The sequence below is a fragment of the Oncorhynchus tshawytscha genome, linkage group LG33 (assembly GCF_018296145.1).
Source record: "Oncorhynchus tshawytscha isolate Ot180627B linkage group LG33, Otsh_v2.0, whole genome shotgun sequence".
In the NCBI taxonomy this organism is placed as follows: Eukaryota; Metazoa; Chordata; class Actinopteri; order Salmoniformes; family Salmonidae; genus Oncorhynchus; species Oncorhynchus tshawytscha.
The window spans coordinates 15,986,752-16,013,145 of NC_056461.1; the positions used below are offsets into that span (position 1 = coordinate 15,986,752).

The following is a 26,394-nucleotide window of genomic DNA, read 5'->3' on the forward strand; positions in this document are numbered from 1 at the left end:
TCCTCTACTAGACATTTTTAATTGATCCATTTTATTACAAAAAGGTACAAAGCTATGTAAAAAAAAATCAAAAAAGCCAACTGTCTATTGTAGCTCTGAGATAAGCACAAGGAATTATAACTTAAATAGATAAATACAGATGTCCATGCGAGACCCACCATGGGGGCTCTGACAGTGAAACCAGCTGCACTGATGTGAACCTAAGACACGGAAACCAGATACATCATAGTCAAAATGGCTGTTTGACCTTAGACTCTCAGATTGTCCAGTAATGTAATGGGAGAACGAGGCCCCAGTAACCCTGCTACAGGTACTGATGTTACGCTATTCTATGTATTTTGGTAGAACAGCAATGTAAAGACATGAAATCATGCTGTTGGGAGAGAAAAGAGACTCAGCACATGACAGGTTTGCCCATCATAGAGCTAGTCTTTGGCTAGCTCATTTATTTGAACTTTTATTTAACTAGGCAAGTCAGTTAAGAACAAATTCGTATTTACAATGACGGCCTACCCCGGCCAAACCCTCCCCTAACACAGACGACGCTGTGCCAATTGTACGCCGCCCTATAGGACTCCTGATCACGGCCAGTTGTGATACAGTCCGGGGTCGAACCCGGATCTGTAGTGATGCAGTGCCTTAGACTGCTGCGCCACTCAATAAACCCTGAAACATACACACAAACTACTTTTAGCGTCTATTCATGGCGCTATCTTCTGCCCAGGGGAGCTTTGTTATTAGAGCCCCGTTCTTGTTAAGAGCCTCGTTCTGAATGTTAACGCACATCGCTTGTGGTACGGTTTTGGAAACAAGTATCTTTCATATCAGCGAGAAATAATCGTAAAAAAACAAAAGGTTAAATTACTACACACCTTTTATATGGTTAGGGTGAGTATTCCCATGCACACAGCCATATCTCCATGTTGCAGCGCTTGTTTGTGGAAGACAGATGGTGGACAGAGATGACCACCTGTGCTAATTAGCTATCTAGAGTGTGTTCGAACACCTGTGTGTAAGTGTAACTGGGGAGGAAGTGTAGTTTGAAGGCTGGAGGCACACAGACGTAAGCATCTGGGCAAACCTGTTTCAGTAAGTATCTTTTTTTATTTGAAAGATTCATTCCCGCTGATATGAAAGATACGTTTTCTATGTTTCAGAAACCGTATCGGAAGCGATGATTATGGACGTTTCTAAATGTTAAAACAGCGTTGGGATAGTAGTTCACATGGTGCTACCGGTAACTAGTGTTTATTGCTGAGAACCCTTGAGATAAGGCAGAATGCCTTGTTAATGCCTTGGGTTCTCGAGAGCAAGTCTTTGGGCTGGTACATGAACATGAATGCACAAACGTTGAGTAGGCCTAAATTCTGCTAACTTTCTTCCTCCTACCATATCCCTGGGCTGGGGCAATCATTCCATTCCTATTGTTATTGTGTTGTGGATTCAGACTGTGGAGATGTCTGGTTGGTTTTCACCCAGTCATGTTCTGTGTCTAATTTTCCTGGCAGGAACCTGTAGTGAGGACGGAAAAGTGGAAAAATCAGTCCCACTGGGCACATATGCCAATTCAATGTCTATTCCACTTTGGTTCAACGTAATTTCATTGAAAAGACGTGGGAACAACATTGATTTAACCAGTGTGTGCCCAGTGGGGTGTTACTATCTATAGTCAAACAAATCATTTCACATCCACTTCAAGCCTCTATATGGCCAATTTGTCCTGTCCAACAAGAGAAGTACAACGAAAATACATTTTTAACTGTGTGTTTATCCACTCACAGGTACCGAGGCGTTCCTCGAGGAAGCCGATTTGTTCGCTGAGCGAGTCGATGCGGTCCAGCTGCTGGAAGGAGTGAGACAGGAAGCTGGTCTTCTCAGACACGCCCTCGTCCAGCGACATGGGGAACAGACTGGTGAAGGGGGCTAGGACCAACTGGAGCTTCTGGAGGGAAGGGGGGAGAGAGATTCAATTCTACTGTAATCCACGGAGCATTAGCAACATGTATTCTAATGAAAAACTCAAAGGCTTTTAAAAGGTCACTACCAGTCTAGTGTTTCAAAGGATGCTGGGTTTTGTGAGTGTGTGTTCTCTGTCGTTTAACAAAGGTTCATGATTACATTGTGAGTGGTATTTGATATTACTAGGGCTGGGTCAAGGTGAGTGGTGGATGCTAGAGGGGCATTAGCAATGGTTATAAGGGGGACTTTACACCTGAGTGTACACCCGTTCACGAGAGCGTGTGTGTGTTCATGTGATGGTAGAGGAGTGCAGTTGTACCTGCTCGAGCAGCTCTACTCTGTTCTTCAGGCTCTGTACCTCTTCTGTGACCCTTCCACCTGTAGACAACACACACACACACACACACACACACATACACATGAAAATAGAATGTGGATCACCACGATCTAAAACACCCTCCAACTGCACACCAAGGTTGCTTATAGAGAGAAAACGTTTTGAAGACGAGGGGTTACTGCCTGGACTTTTCCGATAAGAACACCGATTTTCCTTTTCTGTTGCCAAACGTTTTGATACGATGAAACCTACAGAATATGACCCGGGAGGGTTAGCTTACAGAGAGGTTCAACAGAGGGGGAAAGAGTGTAATGGTTCATCCTTCCTATTCTATCAAACGCTTGGACTTGTGACATGTCTTTGAGATAGATATTGCCTCTAGCATCTTGCTCTGATCCTGCTACAGAGTGATTCATAAGCAGAGAACCGAAGAACCACAAGCTGCCTGGGGAATTCAGTTCTTTGGGTGAAGCCGGTGACAAATCCATAAATTAGTCTGCATAAGGGTCTGAGAATATGGGAAAATGACAGACACACACCATATAACTGACAGAGAGGGCACTATGAACAGACAAACAGTCCATCATGCCTTCTCTAAACATGTGTCGTCCTATCGGTTACAGGACAAGGAGGGGAGAGCTGGGCTGGAATCCAACCAGTCACCAAGTGTCCCCCTGCTCCCCACGACAGGTCCCCAGAGCTAGGGGTTCAGAGCTGGGGTAGGAACCCGCGTCTTGGAGCTAGGGTCAAACTGAGAACAGTTTTATCTCTCCCAGATGTGGCCTATTATTGAGACAAGAGGACAGGGGGGAGCGATGACCCCCAGCAGACGAGGTTGATGGAGCTGGAATGAGAGCGCTAGTCCCAGCCAAGAAGAGGGAGAGAGAAGGAAGAAAAAAGGCTCCAGAAATGGGGGAGGAGGGGGGGGGGTCAAACGAGAGCTGCTACGGTCTGAGCAGGGCATTTATTCCCATGTTTATCTCTGTGATCTTCATCAACATCAGACGTCAGCCTGGATATGAACAGTTAAAGGATATAATAGGGCCATTAACCACAACACTGATGTTGCTGCTGCGACTGCCTGCTGGCCTTGCACTCGGTTGGCCAAGGAGAACACTTCTGTACTGAGCCTGCACATATTCCCCCAACTAACTTCCCCTCACCCATGTCACTTTCACCAAGTACAGAGATCTGTCATATGTTTTTTTCCTGCTGTTTTTCTCACTTTGTGCTGATTAAGCAAAATATCTTATTCATCCAATAACCCCTATTCATCCATCCACAAACACACACACACACCCTCCACCGTACATCCATCCTCAGCCACACTCAGGGGGGTGAACAGCCTGTCTAAGTTTAGCTGAGAAGAGCCATCTTGTGTGAATTTGGTCCTAACCACATTTTCCTTTTCTCTGGACACAAATACAGACTGACTGAAAGTGGTTAGGAGAAAGAGGTCATTGGTTTGGCAACGCTGCCACTTCTACTTTATGTACAGTACTACCAGTTTTTATGTCTTTAAGTGTGTTTAACACATGAAAGACAACCTTTCCTGTATATCTCCCCTCTATCTAGACCAGTGTTTCCCAACTTCGGTCCTCGAGAACCCCCAACAGCACACATTTTTATTGTTGTAGCCTCGGACAAAAACATCTGATTCATCTTGTCAAGGGCTTTATGATTAGTTGCAACTCTGGTCTTGGTACATGTGCTCTAGTCAACAGCTCTCAGATACAGTGCTTGTAGGCTACTCTACATGATGAGATTCTTGTGGATAATAGCGAGAATATTTTTTATTTGTCAAGCATCGATCATCATGTCACCAGAATAAGAGCCTCAATATTTATTGGAAAGGAGCAACAAGCTCTTCACCTTGCACATTCACCACCCTGTGAAGTTCATAACTTATTTCATCTGTAGCCTAATAAACTGCATGGACCACACAGCATATCATCACGTTACTCCAAGTTTACTTCAATATGATGGTTATCATATCAATATTTGCGCCTTAAAGGCATTTCGCCGCCATTTCTCGCATAATACATTTTATTATGCGAGAACAAAAAAGTCTCGCCATGTCGAACTAAACAAATGATCTGTCGGTATTAATAAAATTGTACCGAAACCTGTTTCCATCACAGTTGTTGTGATTGATTTTTTTAGGCTGTATGACTTTACTGTGGAAGGAAACGTGGTTTCCTTTTTGTCCGAGTGATGTAGCAGTTTAGAGAAAAGCTTGAGTGTTTGAAAGTGCGGGAGAGAAGCATGCTTCACTCAATGCTAAACGAAAGTTCTGTAAACGTGGGACGTTTTCCTAAGCAAAGGATAAGGAAGATAAGTCTACATCAATCTATGTTGAAACAGCAGTTATCAGCATGGTTCATCTGGTCATACCATACTGTACATGAACACACTTGGTTGTTGAGCTCCTGTGGTCCACTTGCAGTTGGTACCAGTCGCAGTGCATTATTACTCACGGTACGAGTTGAGATTGGCATAGCGCGTACCAAAAGTAATAATGGACAGCGAGCCTGGCTATTGTCCTGTCTCCTCTTCACTCCCATTGGAGGCTCTGCCGGAACACACACACACACACACATAGCACATGATTGATTACTATGCCTGTGGATGAATAGTGAGAGGAGGTAGGTGTACCTGTATCACTGGAGGTGGGTCTGTAATCGTTTGTTGCTGCCTGGCTGGGGCGGGTGGGAGAGGCGGGAGGGGCAGGAGGTGGAGGAGGAGGAGGAAGGCTCTCACAGGAGTGTCTGTCTCTTGCCAGCCTGTAGCCCTCTCTACAAACACACCGGTAGCTGCCTGCCATGTTCACACACTTATGAGAACAGGGCTGCTGCTCACTGCACTCATCCACATCTGATTGAGAGAGGGAGGGAGAGTCACTGATGTTGTTTATTTAAGTGTGCTAGCATTAGTGTGTGAGTGTGTAGGTGTGTGTATGCGTGTACCTGTTTGGCAGTGTCGTCCTATCCAGCCCAGAGGACAGGCACAGTGGTTGGGTCTTAAACACGTTCCTCCGTTCATACAGGACTGGACACACACCGCTGGTTAGGACAGAAATAGCATAAGAAACAAACACACACACACGACATATGGGATGCTAGGAGAGCGTCAGCCGCCGTTACCTTGGTTACAGTTGTGTGAGTGGAGTTGTCGCCAGCCCGGGCAGCATTCTGGATAAGAGTGTGAGAGTGGCGGCGCTCTGGTCACCTGACGGTAGGCCACCCTGTACACTGTCCTGAAGAAAACACACAAAAGAGAGTGAGAGGTTGGACAGGGTATGTGCTGCCGACATAGTCAGTTAGGTGTGAATAATGCATTTAGTCAGATTCCCCTATCTGTCAACGTTGTGTGTGATGTACCTATGATGAAAATTACAGGCCTCTCTCATCTTTTTAAGTGGGAGAACTTGCACAATTGGTGGCTGACTAAATACCTTTTTGCCCCACTGTATATTGTAGATGAGATAATGGGAATTCACTGTAATATTAGGCTAGACCATGGACCACTGGTTAAGTGCTTGAGGGGGGTGTAACACCAAAGCCAGTTCACTGAAATGTGCTGAAATGTTTCCTGGCATTGTTCTCAGTGTGCGGGCACAGACATCAGAGAGGGAGAGAGGGGAGGAGGGGGAAAGAGGGAGGAAAGGAGAACAATTGCCTCACAAAAGATGACTCAAACACATTAATTCATAACAGCCTCATGGTGGGAAGGAAAGTTTATAATTATAGTTGTTGGCTATGAGAGGTCTGCTGCATTGCCCACCCACATCATGTGTAGTGCTTACTATAGAATGTTGTAGTATACTGTACAAGACTATACCACAGCAAATATTGCAGCATTGTCTGCAAAAAAAACGTAGAGTAAATTCTACAGTCCTGCTGATTTTAGTCCGCAAAAACACTACAGTGAATACTTTAGTATTTATATCACAGTATAGTATTTTTTAATGTGGGCACATTACTGTGCAGGAAGAGAGAAAGAGAGAACAAGGGAATGGGAGAGTGAGAAAGAGAGAGAGAAATGTAGGAGTGAAAGAAAGAACGAAAGAAAGAAAGAGTGTGTACGTACGGAGGGAGAGGTTGCCCAAGATAAACACAGCAGTGGGCTCTGTGGGATGCTGGTCATTTCACGTAGTTATACAAAGTGCTTGATATTTGGATTCCACCAAAATATGAGGTGACCCACTTCTGTGTATGTGTATATATGTGTATACACTTCTTTGTATATGATATAAGAGAGTGATCACACATGAAACAATACTATATTAATATAATAATATAATATATAATATAATAATACTATAGTGTACTATGGTATAAATACTATACTATTCATTGTAGTGTATTTGAGGACTGTCACGTTCTGACCTTAGTTCCTTTGTTTTGTCTTTTGTTTTAGTATGGTCAGGGCGTGAGTTGGGTGGGTTGTCTATGTTAGTTTTTCTATTTCTGTGTTTGGCCTTATATGGTTCTCAATCAGAGGCAGCTGTCAATCGTTGTCCCTGATTGAGAACCATATTTGAGAGCCTGTTTTTCTTTGTGTTTTGTGGGTGGTTATTTTCAGTCTTTGTATGCCTGCACCAGATAGAACTGTTTTGGTTGTTTCTTTGTTGTTTTTGTTATTCAGTGTTCAGTTTGGATTATTATTAAATAAGATGAACACTAACCATGCTGCTCTTTGGTCCTCTCCTTCTTCCACCGACAACAGCCGTTACAAGGACTTTACTGCATTATTCACTGTAGTATTTACAATATAAATACAAAATATTGTAGTTAAAAATACATACAAAAATTATATACTATAGTAATTATATAATATAGTAATTTTTTGCGGACTGTAGTATTTACTAGTGTTTTTTTTACTCATTTTTTCCCTAATCTTTACAGGAAAATGGATATTACTTTCACTGCAGCTAGTATTTACTTTGCATTGTTTTTGAAGAATGCAACAAAGATGTCTGTGCATAAAATTCCCTCAGTAGGGTCCCTCTACTTCTGCAAAAATGATGAATCAGACACCGTTTCGATAGCAACAGCTCATGATCCTCCTAGAATCAGAAGTTTATTTGACTCAATGGAGGAACGTAGTCATAGAAATGCTGATGAATGTCTTGAGCTGTGTATGCAGCTGGTTCACCTCTGATGCTCACAGGCAATGTATATATGAAGAGATATTTGAATGTTCTTCGCCCAGCATACACCCCTCCAACCAGACATTACATTTATCTACTCATTTGCTGGATGCAAAGTTCAACAGAGTTCAAGGTAAGGTCAAGCAAATCATAGAGAAAGCAGACTGTACTGCAATCATCTCTGATGGGTGGTCGAAATGTTCGTGGGCAAGGAATAATTAACTACATCATCTCCACCCCTCAACGATTATTCTACAAGAGCACAGACACAAGGGACAGACACACCTACATTGCAGATGAGCTGAAGGCATTGCAGATGAGCTACATTGCATAAACTCTACATTGCAGATGAGCTGAAGGCATTCATCAATGACCTTGGACCACAGAAGGTATTTGCACTGTTGACAGACAATGCTGCGAACATGAAGGCTGCTTGGTCTAAAGTGGAGGAGTCCTACCCTCACATCACACCCATTGGCTGTGCTGCTCATGTATTGAATCTACTCCTCAAAGACATCATGGCACTGAAAACAATGGATACACTCTACAAGAAAGCCAAGGAAATGGTTAGGTATGTGAAGGGTCATCAAGTTATAGCAGCAATCTACCTCACCAAGCAAAGTGAGAAGAATAAGAGCACCACATTGAAGCTGCCCAAGCAACACCCATTGGGGTGGTGTTGTCATCATGTTTGACAGTCTGCTGGAGGGGAAGGAGTCTCTCCAAGAAATGGCCATATCACAGTCTGCCGATATGGACAGCCCCATCAAGAGGATCCTCCTGGATGATGTATTTTGGGAGAGAGTGGTAAGCAGCCTGAAACTCCTGAAACCTATAGCAGTTGCCATTGCACGGATTGAGGGAGACAATGCCCTCCTGTCTGATGTTCAGATTCTGCTTACAGATGTAAGAGAAGAAATCCGTACTGCCCTGCCCACTTCACTGTTGCTCCAAGCAGAGGAAACCGCAGTTCTGAAATACATCAAAAAGCGTGAAGACTTCTGCCTGAAGCCCATACACGCTGCAGCGTACATGTTGGACCCCAAGTATGCTGGCAAAAGCATCCTGTCTGGTGCAGAGATCAACAAGGCCTATGGTGTCATCACTACCGTGTCCCACCACCTTGGCCTGGATGACGGCAAGGTTCTTGGCAGTCTGGCGAAGTACACTTCCAAGCGAGGGCTTTGGGATGGAGAGGCAATATGGCAGTCGTGCCAACATATTTCATCAGCCACCTGGTGGAAAGGACTTTGTAGATATGAGGCTCTTTCCCCTGTTGCCTCCATCATCCTCCAAATCCCACCAACATCAGCCGCCTCAGAGCGCAACTGGTCCTTGTTTGGGAACACACACACCAAAGCACGCAACAGGCTGACCAATACAAGGGTTGAAAAATTGGTGATCATCCGGGCAAATTTGAGGCTTTTTGAGCCTGACAACGAGCCATCCTCAACAAGGTTGGAAAGTGACAGTGAAGATGGGGCCTCAGAGTCTGATGTTCAAGAGGTGGACATTGAGGAGATCCAGGGAGAAGACATGGAAGCCTGAGAGGAAGACAACCAAAGCTTTAGTTTCTAGACTATAATTTTACAGATGTATGTTGAAAATGTTTTTGGGAGATGTGATGGATCATTGGGGATCATTCAATATTCCCTTTCTTTTGTTGTTCAGTGAAATCATGCTATGTGAAGAGTCAACTCATTTATAAAGTTCAATTCATAACTAAATTGTTTTTTTATTTCTATTGGAAGGATATAATAATTTGTAAGTATGTCAACTTATGATAAGGTAAAAGGTTTATGTTTCTGTCTCCATATGATATGGTAAATATATCCAATGCAAAAAACATCTACATTTAAATGTTATTAATACACATTTGCATATATTTCCATTAATTCCCATATATTCCCGTTAATTCTCACAGAAAGTTTCCACCTTTGAATATTCCCAAAAATGTGCAACCCTAGTCTGTAGTATACCGTAGTATTTACTATTTACTAGTATTTACTATTTACATTATACTACACAATTATATAGTAAGTACTACACATGATTGAGGGATAATACAGTGTGTAGTATAGTATTCTACACTATACTACAGTTAACTGTGGTATTATATAGTAGACTGTAGTTTTGTTCATGTGGGGAGAGAGAGAGAGAGAGAGAGAACAAGAGAGTGGGGAGAAAGAAAGCGCGTGATAGACAGGGGGGGTAGAGAGAAAGAGAGAGAGAATCAGAGAATGAGAAAGGACAGTGCCTTGTCTTCTGCTGGATGGGTAAGGCTCCTCTACTCTGCTCATCAACTCTCAGTCAAAACACATTAGGAGCCCTTTACCGTCTTTAGAGTGTTGCCCAACTAACAAATAAACATTGAATAACATTGTATAAACTGTAGCATCTGTCTCAGAGATGAATGTGTTGCATGAGGTTGGCTGAGGCAAGACTGTATAAATATGCTAAATATGGTACAGCTGGGAGCAGACCAGACATTGGCCCTTGCTCGTGCAGAGTTAATAGGTTATGTATTGGCAGTTTGGTAGTTTGGGCAGAGTTGAATGGGAAGTGATATGGACCTTGTGGTGGCATTAGCATGGTATTATGATAAGATTAGGTATTGGTATTTTATTAAGATCCCCATTAGCTGTTACAAAAGCAGCAGCTACTCTTCCTGGGGTCCACACAAAACATGAAACATGACAATACAGATCATTAATAAACAAGAACAGCTCAAGGACAGAACTACATGCATTTATTTTTAAAGGCACACGTAGCCTACATATCAATGCATACACACAAACTATCTAGGTCAAATATGGAAGAAAGCGTTGTGTCGTGAGGTGTTGCTTTATCTGTTTTGAAACCAAGTTTGGTGTTTATTTGAGCAATATGAGATGGAACGGAGTTCCATGCAATATCGTCTCTATATAATACTGTACACTTTCTTGAATTTGTTCTGGAATTGGGGACTGTGAAAAAAAACTGGTGGCATGTCTTGGTGTGGTAAGTCTGTGTGTCAGAGCTGTGTGTAAACTGACTATGCAAACAATTTGGGATTTTCAACACATTAATGTTTCTTATAAAAATAAGTGATGCAGCCAGTCTCTCCTCAACTCTTAGCCAAGAGAGACTGGAATGCATAGTAATAGTATCAGCCCTCTGATTACAATGAAGAGCAAGACATTCCGCTCTGTTCTGGGCCAGCTGCAGCTTAACTAGGTCTTTCCTTGCAGCTTTCAACCACACAGCTGGACAGTAATGAAGAGAAGACTAGAGACTGCAGGTCTTTCTTCGTGGAGTGTGGTGTCAAAAAAGCAGAGCATCTCTTTATTACGGACAGACCTCTCCCCATCTTTACTACCATTGAATCTATATGTTTTGACCATGACAGTTTACAATCTAAGGAAACACCAAGTAACTCCTCAACTTATTCAACAGCCACACCATTCATTACCAGATTCAGCTGAGGTCTAGAACTTAGGGAAGGCTTTGTACCAAATACAATGCTCTTAGTTTTAGAGATGTTCAGGACCAGTTTATTACTGGCAACCCATTCCAAAACAACTATAACTCTTTGTTAAGGGTTTCAGTGACTTCATTAGCTGTGGTTGGTGATGTGTATATGGTTGAATCATCAGCATACATGGACACACATGCTTTGTTTAATGACAATGGCAGGTCATTGGTAAAAATAGAAAATAGTGTGCGTAGAGAGCTGCCCTGTGGTACACCACACTTTACATGTTTGACATTAGAGAAGCTTCCATTAAAGATAACCCTTTGAGTTCTCTTCTTTATTGCTCTGAATCCACAATATGGCAGAGATTGAAAAGCGACAACGCAAACGTTTTTTCAACAACAGGTTATAGTCAATAATACCAAAGGCTGCACTGAAATCTAAAAGTACAGCTCCCACAATCTTCTTATTATCAACCAACCATATTGTCAACCAACCACACTTTCAACCAACCATCAGTCATTTGTGTCAGTGCAGTTTGTGTTGAGTGTCCTTCTCTATGAGCAAGCTTAAAGTCGGTTGTTAATTTATTTATAGAGAAATAGCATTGTATTTGGTCAAACACCATTTTTTCCAACAGTTTGCTAAGAGCTGGCTACAAGCTTATAGGTCTGCTGTTAGAACCAGTAAAGCCCGCTTTACCACTCCTGGGTAGCGGAATTACTTTGGCTTCTCTGCAGGCCTGAGGACAAAGACTTTCCTCTAGGCTCAGATTAAAGATATGACAGATAGGAGTGGCTATAGAGTCAGCTACCATGTTTGCAGTGACAGCGATAGTAACAGTGATCATGATCATGACAGTCATGGCTATGTCTCTTACTTGTAGGTGCTGCAGAAGCGGTGCCCCTGACACAGGGTGATGTAGGGCTTGTGAACGGGCTGGACGAACGACTCTGTCATCGTGACTACACTGCTGTGACGGACATCTCTGCCACACACCCTCCTCCTTAAATCGCACACACACGTAGGAACACATAGGTGAGACCACACACACTGGAGAGGTATTCTTTGGGACATATGACGACTGTCTCTGTTGTTAAATCAGTCTGTCACTGTATCAGTTTAACAGCTAGCTACACACCAAGTCATGAAATTCATCATAATCATAATTATTTGACATCAAATGAACTATTTACATCATGTTGGTAGTTAAATTACTGACAGGAATCTTCATGGTTTAAATGGGAAATTACACCACTTACACTATTACCTCTGAAGCATTCACCTATAGATTGTGCTGCATCAGGGGACAGTTTAATTAAGACTGGGTTTCAACCTTACTATATGGTATCTGAACCAGTCTATGTGGTCTCTTAACCAGTCTGGAAATTAAACAGTCCATCAAGCATTTTAACTCTCAATTGAGGACGTGACCTTGAGGTCTCTATTAGTCAGTGGAGGTTAGCTGACATGTAATTGATGCTGATTGGCCGATGTAATCGCCACTGAAGGTGTCAGAGTTGAGAGTCACCTCTAACCTTTCATCGACCTTTGACCTCTCGTGAGGGCTCTATTTTGTTTTGGTCTCTATAAAAATCAACTGAGACCTCAAAAATAGAACCTGCATCTCCTCAGAGTTGACCTATGTCTAATAATCTAAGAACTGTTATCTGGCCAACCAGTACACATTTACTCAGGGTGAGAATGTCAAGAGAAGCAAATAACCTTTTAAAATAAATAGCTCCCAATTAAGTAAGTGGCTAGTCTGTAACTGAAGCTAGCCACCCATGTAGCCGAGCCGTCCCAAGGACCAAGGCTGACCGACCAGTGAGTGACAGCCAATAACAAGCACAAGAAGTGGAATGAGGGAGCGGTTACCCGTGATGACCGTGGAACTGTGTAGTGGCCGCGACATGGAGGAGGAAGAGAGAGGAAGAGAGGAGGAGTGTTTGGTACATGTCTCCCCTTTTTTCCCACGTTCCCTCACTCTTTTCCTCACTCTCTCTCTCTCTCTCTCTCTCTCTGTCAGTCTGATGGGAGAAGAAGGGAGGATGAGGGGGAGGAGGAGGGGAGAATGGCTGTATTAGGGCTTCCTCTCTCTCTGATGTTACGGCTCCTTGTGTTGATCAACAGGAGGAGGATGCCAGCTACCTGTAGCGACACAGAGAGAGAGACAAACACAGAGGTTAGGTGTTAGAAAGAGAAGAGTAACTGCTCACTTTTTTTCATGCATTTCCACTTCATGTTTCCACTCCACTTGTGATGCACAGAAGACTAGTTTGAACCCCAGTTGGTCATAGTAACATTTTGCACATTTGAAAGAAACCATGTTAGAAATACATTCAGAGACATGACCAGCTTACTTCTCCACTCTCATATCTCATGTGGAAGACTTCAGTGTTACCCCCACAGACATACGCAAACACACACTTACGGAAAAAGCACATGATTTCACATGTGGGAAAATCACAATATTTCATGTGAAATGAGCACGATTTCACGTGATCACGTTTTCACGTGTAGTTCCACATTACCACGTTTCTTCACACGTCACGTTATCACATTAACTACACATAAGATCGCGTGATCACATGAGAGCGTGTTTTTGGAACACTCCGCATGTGATCACATGTGAAATTCATGGCAATCCATCTCCTAAAAACACTCCTAATATCAGTTCCCACACCATTCCAAGCAAACATACTGTACCTCTATAGCAGCATATGGGCCACTTGAGATAGACTCACTCTGACCAATGAACGCTGTCATGCTGTTTAGCAGTCTCGTGTCAGCGAGAACACTAAAGCCACCCTCCTCCTCCTCCTCCTCCCCTCTCACTCCTCCAAATCTCAAGAGCTTTACCCCGAGCTACCCTGAGTTAGAAAGCATTAGAGACCATTAGATGAAGTGCTGCAGTCAAACATCCGGATAGAGGACATTAAACAGTCTCAAAGTCCAGATTTCAATTCTTCTACACAGCTTAGTCATAAACAATTAGCTTTAAAGGGCAGGTAGGGTTGAGCACGTTGAGAAGTTACAGACTTACTGCTTGACTTTGCACCTCAAATAAAGTTCTGGAGTGACAGTGTAACGTGGACAGAACGTGGACAATTTAAAACTTTACGTTAAAACAGCTGATACACATACTGTTGTAATACTGTACAAAGTTTAAATCTGCAGTGAAGGGTATGGCTCTGTTACTACATTATAACGTTGTAATGGAATGGGGTTGTACAAGCACACACACAAACACACGTGCACGCACACGCAGAGAAAGAAAGAGAGAGAGAAAGCGAGAGAGGTAAAGTCAGAGACTCAGAGGAACAGTAAGACTCTCTCCACTGTACTATAAAAAATGTGGCAGTGATTAACATACCAGCACTGAAATTCATTTCACTTGACTTCAAATGACTCGTTCAACATTCACTACACTCACAACAGGTCATATTTTCACTGTATTCATAACATGTCAGCTACCATGTTTGCAGTGACAGCGTGTTGCATGTTCTCTTTGCATGTTCTCTTCTGTTTGTTACGTGACTCTCGTCTCCCTACCACAGCTATTTGTATGAACGACAGAGCCCCTCATCTTGAAAAGCTTAACGTAATCAACCCAGTTACTGACGTATAACGACCCCCCCCGAGCTTTGGTTAAAATAGATTTGAGTGTGCTTCCTTGGTGGTTTTATTTTTAAACATGGCGGTCGTAAAAGTGAAGGAGTTCAGACGATAGGTAGCAGTATGGGGTACAGTAACCAGATTTAGCACATTGGTTACTATACCTCTTCCACTCAGAATAGAGTTCACGACTAACTGTAAAGATGCTATGAGCCATGTTTGTGCTTTATGCACTGCGTCTGAGCTAGATTGTTTGTCGGATGCTCAAGGCGGTAGGTTGTGTGTATGTGTGTGTATGTGTGCGCGTGCGTCTTTGTCTGTGTCTGTGTATAAACATTGACCTTTCTCTCTGCTGGGTTAATGTTAACGTTCCCTGCTAACCCCCATTATGTAGACTGGCGCTGGAACCCTCCTGTCGCAGAATGATGAGGACCGTTAATTAGAGGACCGTTTATCAGTCACGCCACACCACAGCCAGGGCCACAGGGAGAGAGGTGGCATCATGGGTAGTGGCATCATGGGTGCCATGGGTGCATTAACCCCCCCATTACCCAGTACATTTTTATAGCTCTGTTATATTGTCTATTGACCCACACCCTCACCAAGACAACATGCACACACATACAAACATAAGCACGAACCAACGCACACACACACAAACACATACATCCTGTGTGAGGCAGTGCTGAACTCACACTGAGTCGTCTCTCAGAACATAAAGTGAAGATAGATCTCCCTCCAGCTCTGGCCCATACTCTCTTCCTTGCTCCCTTACTCTGTTAGATGTATGGAGAGCAAAAGCAGGAGTTTGGTTAACCTTCAGAAGAGAAGGGGGTACTCTGACTCTGAAAGTTGATTTAGCCTCTAAGAGAGTAGTACGATGGCACTACAGTTAACCTGGAGTTGATCCTATAGGCAGGGGCCTTGGGTTTTCTTCTAGCCTATAGCATTATACTAATATTACCCTGAAGGGTTGCTCTTAGCCTTGGGCTTGGGCTAGAAGCTAGCCTGACAGGTAACAATGAGGTAGCCTGCGTCCCAAATATTCTCTATACAGTGCACCGTGCACCACTTTTTACTACAAACCTATGAGCCATGGGCAAACGTAGTGCACTATATAGGAAACAGGGAGCCATTTGGGATGTAGAGTAAGGCTAGAAGTGCCGCTAAGCCCTGGCTGACAGTGTGCATGTCTCTCTGATCCTCTACTGGCTCCACGCCCAGAGAGCCAACAGGCAAACCTTACTCAGCCTGTGTTCATTCACAAATCGCCACAGCTATGGCAGAGTATCAAATCAAATCAAATCATATTGGTCACATACACATGATTAGCAGATGTTATTGCGGTTGTAGCGAAATGCTTGTGTTTGTAGCTCCAACAGTGCAGTAATGTCTAACAATTCACAACAAAACACACAATAAACACAACCCTAAAAGTAAAAGAATGGAATTAAGAAATACATAAATTAGGATGAGCAATGTCGGATACGGTGACTGTTGTCTCAGGGCTTAGCGGTACTTCCAGCCTTACATCCCAAATGGCTCCCTGTTTCCTATATAGTGCACTACTTTTGCTCAATGTCGGAGACATTGCTCATCCTGATATTTATGTATTCTTTAATTCCATTCTTTTACTTTTAGGGTTGTGTTTATTGTATGTTTTGTTGTGAATTGTTAGATGCAGTATAATAGAATACAGTATATACATATGAGATGAGTAAAGCAAAAATATGTAAACATTATTAAAGTGACTAGTGTCCCATTATTGAAGTGGCCATTGATTTAAAGTTTACAGTTGAAGTCAGAAGTTTACATACACCTTAGCCAAATACATTTAAACTCAGTTTTTCACAATTCCTGATATTTAATCGTAGTAAAAATACCCTGTCTTAGATCACTTAGGATCACCACTTTATTTTAAGAATGTGAAATGTCAGAATAATAGTAGAGAGAATTATTTATTTCAGCTTCTATTTCTTTCATCACATTCCCAGTGGGTCAGACGTTTACATACACTCAATTAGTATTTGGTAGCATTGCCTTTAAATGGTTTAACTTGGGTCAAACGTTTCGGGTAGCCTTCCACAAGCTTCCCACAATAAGTTGCGTGAATTTTGGCCCATTCCTCCTGACAGAGCTGGTGTAACAGAGTCAGGTTCCTAGGCCTCCTTGCTCGCACACGCTTTTTCAGTTCTGCCCACACATTTTCTACAGGACTGAAGTCAGGGATTTGTGATGGCCACTCCAATACATTGACTTTGTTAGCCTTAAGCCATTTTGCCACAACTTTGGAAGTATGCTTGGGGTCATTGTCCATTTGGAAGACCCATCTGCGACCAAGCTTTAACTTCCTGACTGATGTTTTCAGATGTTGCTTCAATATATCCACATCATTTTCCATCCTCATGATGCCATCTATTTTGTGAAGTGCACCAGTCCCTCCTGCAGCAAAGCAACATGATGCTGCCACCCCTGTGCTTCATGGTTGGGATGGTGTTCTTCCACTTGCAAGCCTCCCCCTTTTTCCTCCAAACATAACAATGGTCATTATGGCCAAACGTTTCTATTTTTTGTTTCATCAGACCAGAGGACATTTCTCCAAAAAGTAGAATCTTTGTCCCCATGTGCAGTTGCAAACTGTAGTCTGGCTTTTTTATGGTGGTTTTGGAGCAGTGGCTTCTTCCTTGCTGAGCGGCCTTGTTGATATAGGACGATATAGGACTCTTTTTACTGTCGATATAGGACTCGTTTTACTGTGGATATAGATACTTTTGTACGTGTTTCCACCAGCATCTTCACAAGGTCCTTTGCTGTTGTTCTGGGATTCAATTGCACTTTTCGCACCAAAGTACGTTCATCTCTAGGAGACAGAACGCCTCTTCTTCCTGAGCGGTATGACGGCTGCGTGGTCCCATGGTATTTATACTTGCGCACTATTGTTTGTACAGATGAACATGGTACCTTCAGGCATTGGAAATTGCTTGTGGAGGTCTACAATTATTTTCCTGAGGTCTTGGCTGATTTATTTTGATTTTCCCATGATGTCAAGCAAAGAGGCACTGAGTTTGAAGGTAGGCCTTGAAATACATCCACAGGTACACCTCCAATTGACTGAAATGATGTCAATTAGCCTATCAGAAGCTTCTAAAGCCATGACATCATTTACTATAATTTTCCTAGCTGTTTCTAGGCACAGTCAACTTAGTGTATGTAATCTTCTGACCCACAGGAATTGTGAAACAGTGAATTATAAGTGAAATAATCTGTCTGTAAACAATTGTTTGAAAAATTACTTGTGTCATGCACAAAGTAGTTATCTAAACCGACTTGTTAATAAGACATTTGTGGAGTGGTTGAAAAATGAGTTTTAAAACTTCTGACTTCAACTGTATGTATATAGGGCAGCAGACTTTACGGTGCAGGGTTACGTAACCGGGTGGAAGCCTCCTAGTGATGGCTATTTAACAGTCTGATGGCCTTGAGATAGAAGCTGTCAGTCTCTCGGCCCCAGCTTTGATGCACCTGTACTGACCTTGCCTTCTAGATGATAGTGGGGTGAATGTGCAGTGGCTTGGGTGGTTGTTGTCCTTGATGATCATTTTGGCTTTCCTGTGACATCGGGTGCTGTAGATGTCCTGGAGGAGGTAGTTTTCCCCTGGTGATGCGTGGGCAGACCCCCCACCCTCTGGAGAGCCCTGCGGTTGCAGGCGGTGCCAGGCAGAGATACAGATCGACATGATGCTGTCAGTTCTGCTTCTGTAAAGGTTTGTGAGGGTTTTAGGTGCCAAGCCAAATTTCTTCAGCCTCCTGAAGTTGAAGAGGCGCTGTAGCGCCTTCTTCACCACACTGTCCTGTCCGTGTCCTGTCGTTAGTGATGTGTACGCTGAGGAACTTGAAACTTTCCACCTGCTCCACTGTGGTCCCATCGTTATGGATAGGGGCGATCAGCTCCTTTGTTTTGTCGGCATTGAGTGAGAGGTTATTTTCCTGGCACCACACCCCTTCACCTCCTCCCTGTAGGCTGTCTTGTCATTGTTGGTAATCAGGCCTACTACTGTTGTGTCGTCTGCAAACTTAATGATTGAGTTGGAGGCGTACGTGACCACGCAGTCATGGGTGAACAGGGAGTACAGGAGGGGGCTGAGCACGCAGCGTTGTGGGGCCCCTGTGTTGAGGATCAGTGAAGTGGATGTGTTGTTTCCTACCTTCACCACCTGGGGGCGGCACGTCAGGAAGTACAGGACACAGTTGCATAGGGCGGGGTTCAGACCCAGGGCCCCGAGTTTAATGATAGGCTTGGAGGGTACTATGGTGTTGAAGGCTGAGCTATAGTAAATGAACTGCATTCTTACATAGGTATTTCTCTTGTCCAAATGGGATAGGAAAGTGTGCAGTGCAATGGCGATTGCATCGTCTATGGATCTAGTGGGGCGGTAAGCAAATTGAAGTGGGTCTAGGTTGTCAGGTAAGGTAGAGGTGATATGTTCCTTAACTAGCCTCTCAGAGCACTTCATGATGACAGAAGTCAGTGATACGGGGTGATAGTCATTTAATTCAGTTACCTTTGCTTTCTTGGGTACAGGAACAATGGTGAACATCTTGAAGCAAGTGGGGACAGCAGACTGGGACAGGGTGAGATTGAATATGTCCGTAAACACTCCGGCCAGCTGGTCCGAAGCATGCTCTGAGGACGCGACTAGGGATGCCGTGGGTTAACACGCTTAAATATCTTACTCACGTCGGCCACGGAGCAGGAGAGCCCACAGTCCTTGTCCGCGATGTGGCAGGTATTCACTTTGTAGTCCGTGATTGCCTGTAGACACTGCAACATACGTCCCGTGTCTGAGCCATTGAATTGCGACTCCACTCTGTCTCTATACTGACGGTTTGCCTGGTTGATTGCCTTACGGAGGGAATAACTACACTGTTTGTATTCTGCCATATTCCCAGTCACCTTGACATGTTTAAATGCGGTGGTTCACGCTTTCAGTTTTGCGCGAATGCTGACATTTATCCACAGTTTTTGGTTATGGTAGGTTTTAAAAGTCACAGTGGGTACAACATCTCCTATACACTTCCTGATAAACTCAGTCACCGTATCCGTGTATTTGTTGATGTTATGCTCAGAGGCTACCCAGATCATATCCCAGTCCGCATGATCAAAACCATCTTCAAGCATGGACTCCAATTGGTCAAACCAGCGTTGAATAGTCCTTAGCACGAGTACTTCCTGTTTGAGTTTCTGCCTATAGGAAGGGAGGAGCAAAATGGAGTCGTGATCAGATTTGCCAAAGAGAGGGCTGGGGAGGGCCTTGTACGCATTTCGAAAAGCTGAGTAGCAGTGGTCTGTTTTCTCAGAGCAAGGGCTACAGCCAATGTGTTGGTAGAACTTCGGTAGCGTTTTCCTCAAATTTGCTTTGTTAAAATCCCCAGCTACAATATATGTGTTTTCCAGTTTGCATAAAGTCCAGTGATGTTCTTTGAGGGCAAGTCGTGGTATCGGCTTGAGGGGGAATATACACGGCTGTGACTATAACCAAAGATAATTATCTTGGGAGGTAATACGGTTGGAATTTGATTGTGAGGTATTCTAGTACGGGAGAACAAAAGGACTTGAGTTTCTGTTTGTTATCACAATCACACCATGAGTAGTTAACCATGAAACATACACCCCCGCCTTTCTTCTTCCCTGAGAGTTAATTATTCCTGTCCAGCTAGCTGGATGGTCAAAGACAGTATATCCCGAGAGAGCCATGTATCCGTGAAACAGAGTATGTTACAATCCCTGTATAGCCAATAACTCCAGTCTGCTCTGCAGGGGGGCACTTTGGGAGACAGGGGCTTGTGTGTGTGTGTGTGTGTGTGTGTGTGTGTGTGTGTGTGTGTGTGTGTTATCTTTAGAGTAGATCAATGAAATTCTGAAGTATCAAAGAAGACCTTAGGGTGTGCACCTATCACAGCTTTGCCTTGTTGCTGGCAGGCCGTAACGTTGATGATTAGATTGTAGGTCATGTAAGGCTTTGAGACTGGTTACTGCTTCCAATAGTCTGAGTCACACTCCCTAAAGGGAATACAGTACAGGACATATACAGTAACAACCTCTTTGGGCGAGATACAGTACCAGTCAAAAGTTTGGATACACCTACTCATTCAAGGGTTTTTCATTATTTTTACTATTTTCTACATTGAAGAATAATAGTGAAGACATCAAAACTATAACATAACACATATGGAATAATGTAGTAACCAAAAAAGAGTTAACCAAATCAAAATATATTTTATATTTGAGATTATTCAAAGTAGCCACCCTTTGCCTTGATGACAGCTTTGCACACTCTTGCCATTCTCTCAACCAGCTTCATGAGGTAGTCACCTGGAATGCATTTCAATTAACAGGTGTGCCTTGTTAAAAGGTCATTTGTGAAATTTCTTTCCTTCTTAATGCGTTTGAGCCAATCAGTTGTCTTGTGACAAGGTAGGGTTGGTATAAGAAGATAGTTAAGTTGTGGAAAGAGAGAATGCCAAGAGTGTACAAAGCTGTCATCAAGGCAAAGGGTGGATATTTTTAAGAATCTCAAATATAATATATATTTTTTGATTTGTTTAACACTTCTTTGGTTACTACATGATTCCATATGTGTTATTTCATAGTTTTGATGTCTTCACTATTATTCTACAATGTAGAACATTTAAAAAAAAATAAAGACAAATGAGTAGGTTTGAGTAGGTGTGTCCAAAGTTGACTGGTACTGTATATCTGCATATATCTTTGCTGACTTTAAATTGGTAGAATGGATGTCACACTGGTTGAAGAAATAGTTGTTTGCTTGGAAGCCAAAGAGTGATTTTGGGGATTAATTAATTGAATCCACAACTCTGGCACTTCCATACAATATTTTTTACAAACATAATCCCCTCTAGAAATATACTGAGCCAAGCAGTTAATGCCTGGGTTCACGCTACCTGTACAACAGACTCAACATGACACTCCACTCCACAGGTGATAAAGAACTAAATGGGAAAGTCATCCAGGCAATGAATACCAATTAAAAAACACTTTCCCTTCCCCCATATATAGCTCAATATCTCAGTGCCCTCTTCCACCTCTCTCGTCCTGGTTGTGTCCCAGCCCCAGGTGACCCCACCCAGCTAGAGAGGGTGCAATGAGGTCTATGCTGACAGACAGACAGATGATGATAGTGTTTGAGAGTGGAGTGCAGAGGAGACCTGGAGGCTGTGTCTGTCTGTCTATCTGTCTAAGTTTGTGTCTGAAAAGGGGCGAGGCTCTATGGAGCCCTGTGTAGAGGGGAGGATATCTCTCTAATGGCTACAGACCAGACAGCAGGATCAGCTTACACAATGTGCCTGTCAAGGGGTTACCAAGGTCGGGCCAAAGGAGGGGCTATGGAGGTGGGGTGGGTGGGAAGACAGACTATCACCACTGTGTCTGAGGGTCTCTCCTCAGAGGGGAGAGAGGGGATGGTAGTGGAATGGTGGGGAGGACAAGGGCAGCACAAACATTTACTGCCGTTTCCAGGTACAGTGAAAAAAAGTGAGTGAGTTGTAGGGTGAAGAGCACACACCTCTACCTTCCTGAATGGATTATTTAAGAGGTTGATGTCACTAACCCTGGGGATGTGTGTGTGAGTGCATGAGGTGGGGATTTGAAAATGGCAGAATCCTACAGCAATTCAAAGCCCTTGACTCTGACTGATAACGTCTGTGTATCATGTAGGTTGAATCTCAGTTCACCCAAAGCACCATCTAACCAAAACTCTCCCTAGCCGAGAACACACTACTCTGAGTTAAATCAGACATGGCCAAGCCAAACAAAACTGAACAGCTACACCTGGACTGATGAATGGGATAATCAAGTGCCCTGAGCTCAGTTAAATATTGATCTAGCTGAGAAATAAAAATGGTGTTATTGCTGCAAATGAGATTGGTAGTCAAACTCAAGACCAGCTATGCCAACACAGTAAATGGATAGAGCATGCGCCCTCATTGCCCTGGTCTAGTCAACGCATCATGGTAATAAAGCAGTTGGCACAAGTGACACATTTCGTACAGTGGCCAAAAGACGGCAGTGTTTTACAATACTTTAATCATTAGATCACAAACCGCAAACTTGCCTCAGCCAGAGATGCTCTTTCTTTCATTCTTTCTTTCTTTCTTTCTTTCTTTCTTTCTTTCTTTCTTTCTTTCTTTCTTTCTTTCTTTTTTCTTTCTTTCTTTCTTTCTTTCTTTCTTTCTTTCTTTCTTTCTTTCTTTCTTTCTTTCTCACTCTTGCATACATGCACGCACGCACTTACGTGGGCACAGACGCACACACAGAGCGAGAGAGAGAGAATGACATCCTCCTCTCAATACAACAATAAGCTAAAGTTATCGATATTGATTAATAGTCACAGTGCAACTCAATTATTGCCCCGAAAAATCTGTAGCATGCTGGCTATGTCCATATCAAAACGAAACGGAGGTGAGTGCATGCATACTGGTTTTGAATGTGCGTAATGGACTGAAAATAAATAAAAACGTGCAACTCACAAGCAAGTTCTCTGAATACTTATTCCACTGGGCTTTTTTTGTAAAATGTTGTCAAATCCAATCACAAAACTCACAACTGTTCCATGTGCAGCCAAGTAGCCACACACTGTTCTCTTTACCAAAATGTGATATTCCCAGCAAAACAGAAAACCCTTTCTGTATAAGACGAAATCCTCAACAGAAAGTTGTATTCCACTCGCTTGAGTAGTAAGCATCCCACATGAGTCGTCCTGTGTTTATAGCCTAGTAGTAATATCTCACTCAGTCAGCTCACATGCAGGTTAGGTCTCTATGAGTAGCCTAACGTCAAAGCGCGCATTTGGGGGGTAGGTAGCCTATCCAAAACAGCACCTCCTCTAGCTCGAGTCAGCAGGGTGTCAGGGGGAGATACGTCAGCATACGGAGATCTCAATATCAAATCATTTCTGGGTAACAATTAGGTACCGTAGTGTGATTTCTGTTTTAAAAAATCATAATAAAAAATGCTGCTTAGCAAAGGGCAATTTCTCAAGCAAGGATTGTGCTAGGACTGTCTGGGAGTGGTCTGAGTGGGGAGGAGAAATCTGAAAATCGGGTGTTATTGGTAGAGAGGATTGGAATTCCCTTTTTTATTGGTCTATTAACTAATTAACCGCAAAGTTAGGTCACCACGGAAGGCCAAAACTCAATCCCACCAAAACAGGCTGAAATGTCAGGCATTCGTTTCAAACAGCTCTTACACCAAACGGGCATTATCATCATTTTCACCCATTTCACAGTATTATTCTAACCTCATAGCGTGGAAATATATATACAACTGATGAAAATCACGTTTCTGACTACAACAGGCATTTAACAAAAGCATGTATATATTTTTGCAATCAGCTGATAATCAATAATATGACAAATATAATTTTTATGCATGCAAAGAAAGTAGCCTAGTCTAATATGGTTCATGTGAATGGATAGTTTAGAATTCTATCATAGTTGGCTGTGGCTTGATCAGAATGGATTCCATTGCTATGGGAGTCAGGGCCGGTTCCAGTCATAAGCGGTTTTAGGCATAAAACTCAGTTGGGGACTCAATTTACTGGTGAGAGTAAGAATAGTAGAACACACCAGGTGCAATTTGGAAATTTGGTTGTGCACCAGCAGTTTTTCACTTGTTATGTCAGTCACTGACCGTCACTCAATTAGCCATGCCAGTTAAACATTTCTAGATTGGTAGTTCAAGTGAAAATTCCCACTGGGAACTAGGAGCTTCCTATAATTTATAGCATGTGAATGCAGCATTATTCTAGCTAGCCAGCTATCTAAACTTGTAGTAATAATGGCTGAATACCAAGGGCCCTGACTTCCAGGTGGCCCACATTGATTGTATTTGTCATTCTCACTCAGACATCATATCAACATGACATAAGTCATTACAAAATGTGTAGGATGGCAGGAAATTAGCTTAGAAACTGCATCACGTTATCTCCACCCGATGGGAAAATGTGTAGAATTGCAAGAAATTAGCTGTTAAACTGCTAAAATGTTCTCTCTGCCCCATGGCAAAATGAGTAGAATTGCATGAAAGTTGAAGTGAAAGAGAGCGCAGGACATTGTAAAATTGCAAAGTTTTCTCTTCGCCCCATGGCAAGATTTGTCGAATTGCAGAAAACTTGCGATAAAGCTGCAATATGTTACTTTTTGGCGACCCTACCAAATTCACATAGAAATGTGAGTTATAGATCTGTCATTCTCATTGTAAGCAAGTCTAAGAAGCAGTAAATATGTTCTATGTGCACTATTTATACATTTCCATTTCTTAAGTTTCGTTTTTGCATCTTTTACTTTCAATTTTTTACACCAGCTTCAAACAGCTGAAAATACAATATTTTTGGTTGTTGAAAATATATTTCACAGCAGTTTAGATGGTACAATGATTATCTACACTATACATTGCTTGTTTTGTCACATAAACGGAAATTAGGCAAACTATTAGAATTTTAGCAACCAGGAAATGTCAGAGCAATTTCTGCATATTGCACCTTTAAAACTGTAACATTTTCTTTCCACCCCATGGCAAAATGTGTAGAATTGCAGAAATTGTTTTCCTCCACCATCATGAGGGGGGCCACTGAAATGTTTTGCAGTGAGGTGTGGGGGCACCCCAAACAACTCTCGCTTAGGGCCCCCAAAGGGCTAGAGCCGTCCCTGATGGGAGATATGTGGCATCTTTGAACCAGGGTAAGGTTAGGTTAGGTTATGTATATCTAATATCAGGCTACATCCAAATAGGCCTGAATGTCATTTTACTGCTGGCAGTAAGGATGGCTCAATTAAACCCTTCAAATCACACTCAAACAAGTTAAAATATGTATATATTTTTTCTTCAAAAGTGAATGAAATTATCATAAATTCTGCTTTTTTTTAGATCAACGAAAAAAATGAACTCTCCTTACCCCCTCAGAATGAGGTCATGTGGTTGTGCGTCTCTGCGCGCGCGATGAATGGAGGCTGCCATAGGAACCAACCCCGACCACTTGGCAGGCAGTTTAGAATAATCTTCCATCGTTACACAATTTATTTTAAACTCGTACCCACGGTTTTTTATTAGAACAAAACTTCGGCTAATTTCTAGATGCTCCCCGTGAACCGACTGACGAAAAATGGAATGCCTTTGGGCGTTTTTCAGTTGCTTTTTATGCAGAGCTTCCTGTGGAACGCAGGAATTGGATGGACAATCCCAAACCGGAATTCCTGTGAGTGTTTCGCGCTGATAAAACCCTTCTACTGCACAAACACTCTCCATCCTGCTCAAACCGCTATGTGAATCACCTTTTAAAGCATTCTCTGCCTACGGACAGTTTGAAGGGACAAGGAAAAGCGTCCAATGAAGTGATTTGAATTTACAGCTTCAACTTTTGTTTAATAATTAATAAATCATTGAAAATATATTACATCGTTTCAATTACTGAATTTCAGTTTACTTCCTGAATTGACTCCCTTCAATTCGAATTGACCCCAACCCTGGACTGTAGCCATCAGATTTTAACCCACAGAATGTTTTATTACATTACAACAGAGGCTAATTCAGTATAGCAACATTATTACTGAAAATACAGACAATTCGTGTTCAGAGTTGCAGAGAACACGGAATGACAACCAATGAATAGTCCCAATGCAACCATAATCCATCATAATGAGTTTATCGTTGAAATGTACATTTTAGGCCCTCTTATGAGACCTTTTGCTCCAAGTCGAGTCAAAGCAAAAGCATTGAGGGTGTCATTTTAGGACATTTTTTATTGTGCTTTTGTTTGGAGTTTGATCGGTCTTCATAAGTTATGATTGTAGTCGTTC

At 42.7% G+C, this 26,394-nt stretch overlaps 1 protein-coding gene across 1 annotated transcript; it reads right to left on the minus strand.

The window, feature by feature from the left end:
- Positions 1–25,721, minus strand: LOC112230900 (epidermal growth factor-like protein 7). The gene is made up of 9 exons (XM_024397263.2): positions 25,494–25,721; positions 12,781–13,053; positions 11,783–11,908; positions 5,440–5,552; positions 5,263–5,358; positions 4,952–5,170; positions 2,279–2,337; positions 1,780–1,942; positions 1–1,512 (listed from the first exon to the last, which is right to left on the minus strand). Exons 2-9 carry the CDS (start codon positions 12,858–12,860, stop codon positions 1,493–1,495), a joined length of 876 nt encoding a protein of 291 aa, XP_024253031.1. The 5' UTR covers positions 12,861–13,053; positions 25,494–25,721; the 3' UTR covers positions 1–1,492.
- Positions 25,722–26,394: the final 673 nt, after the last annotated feature.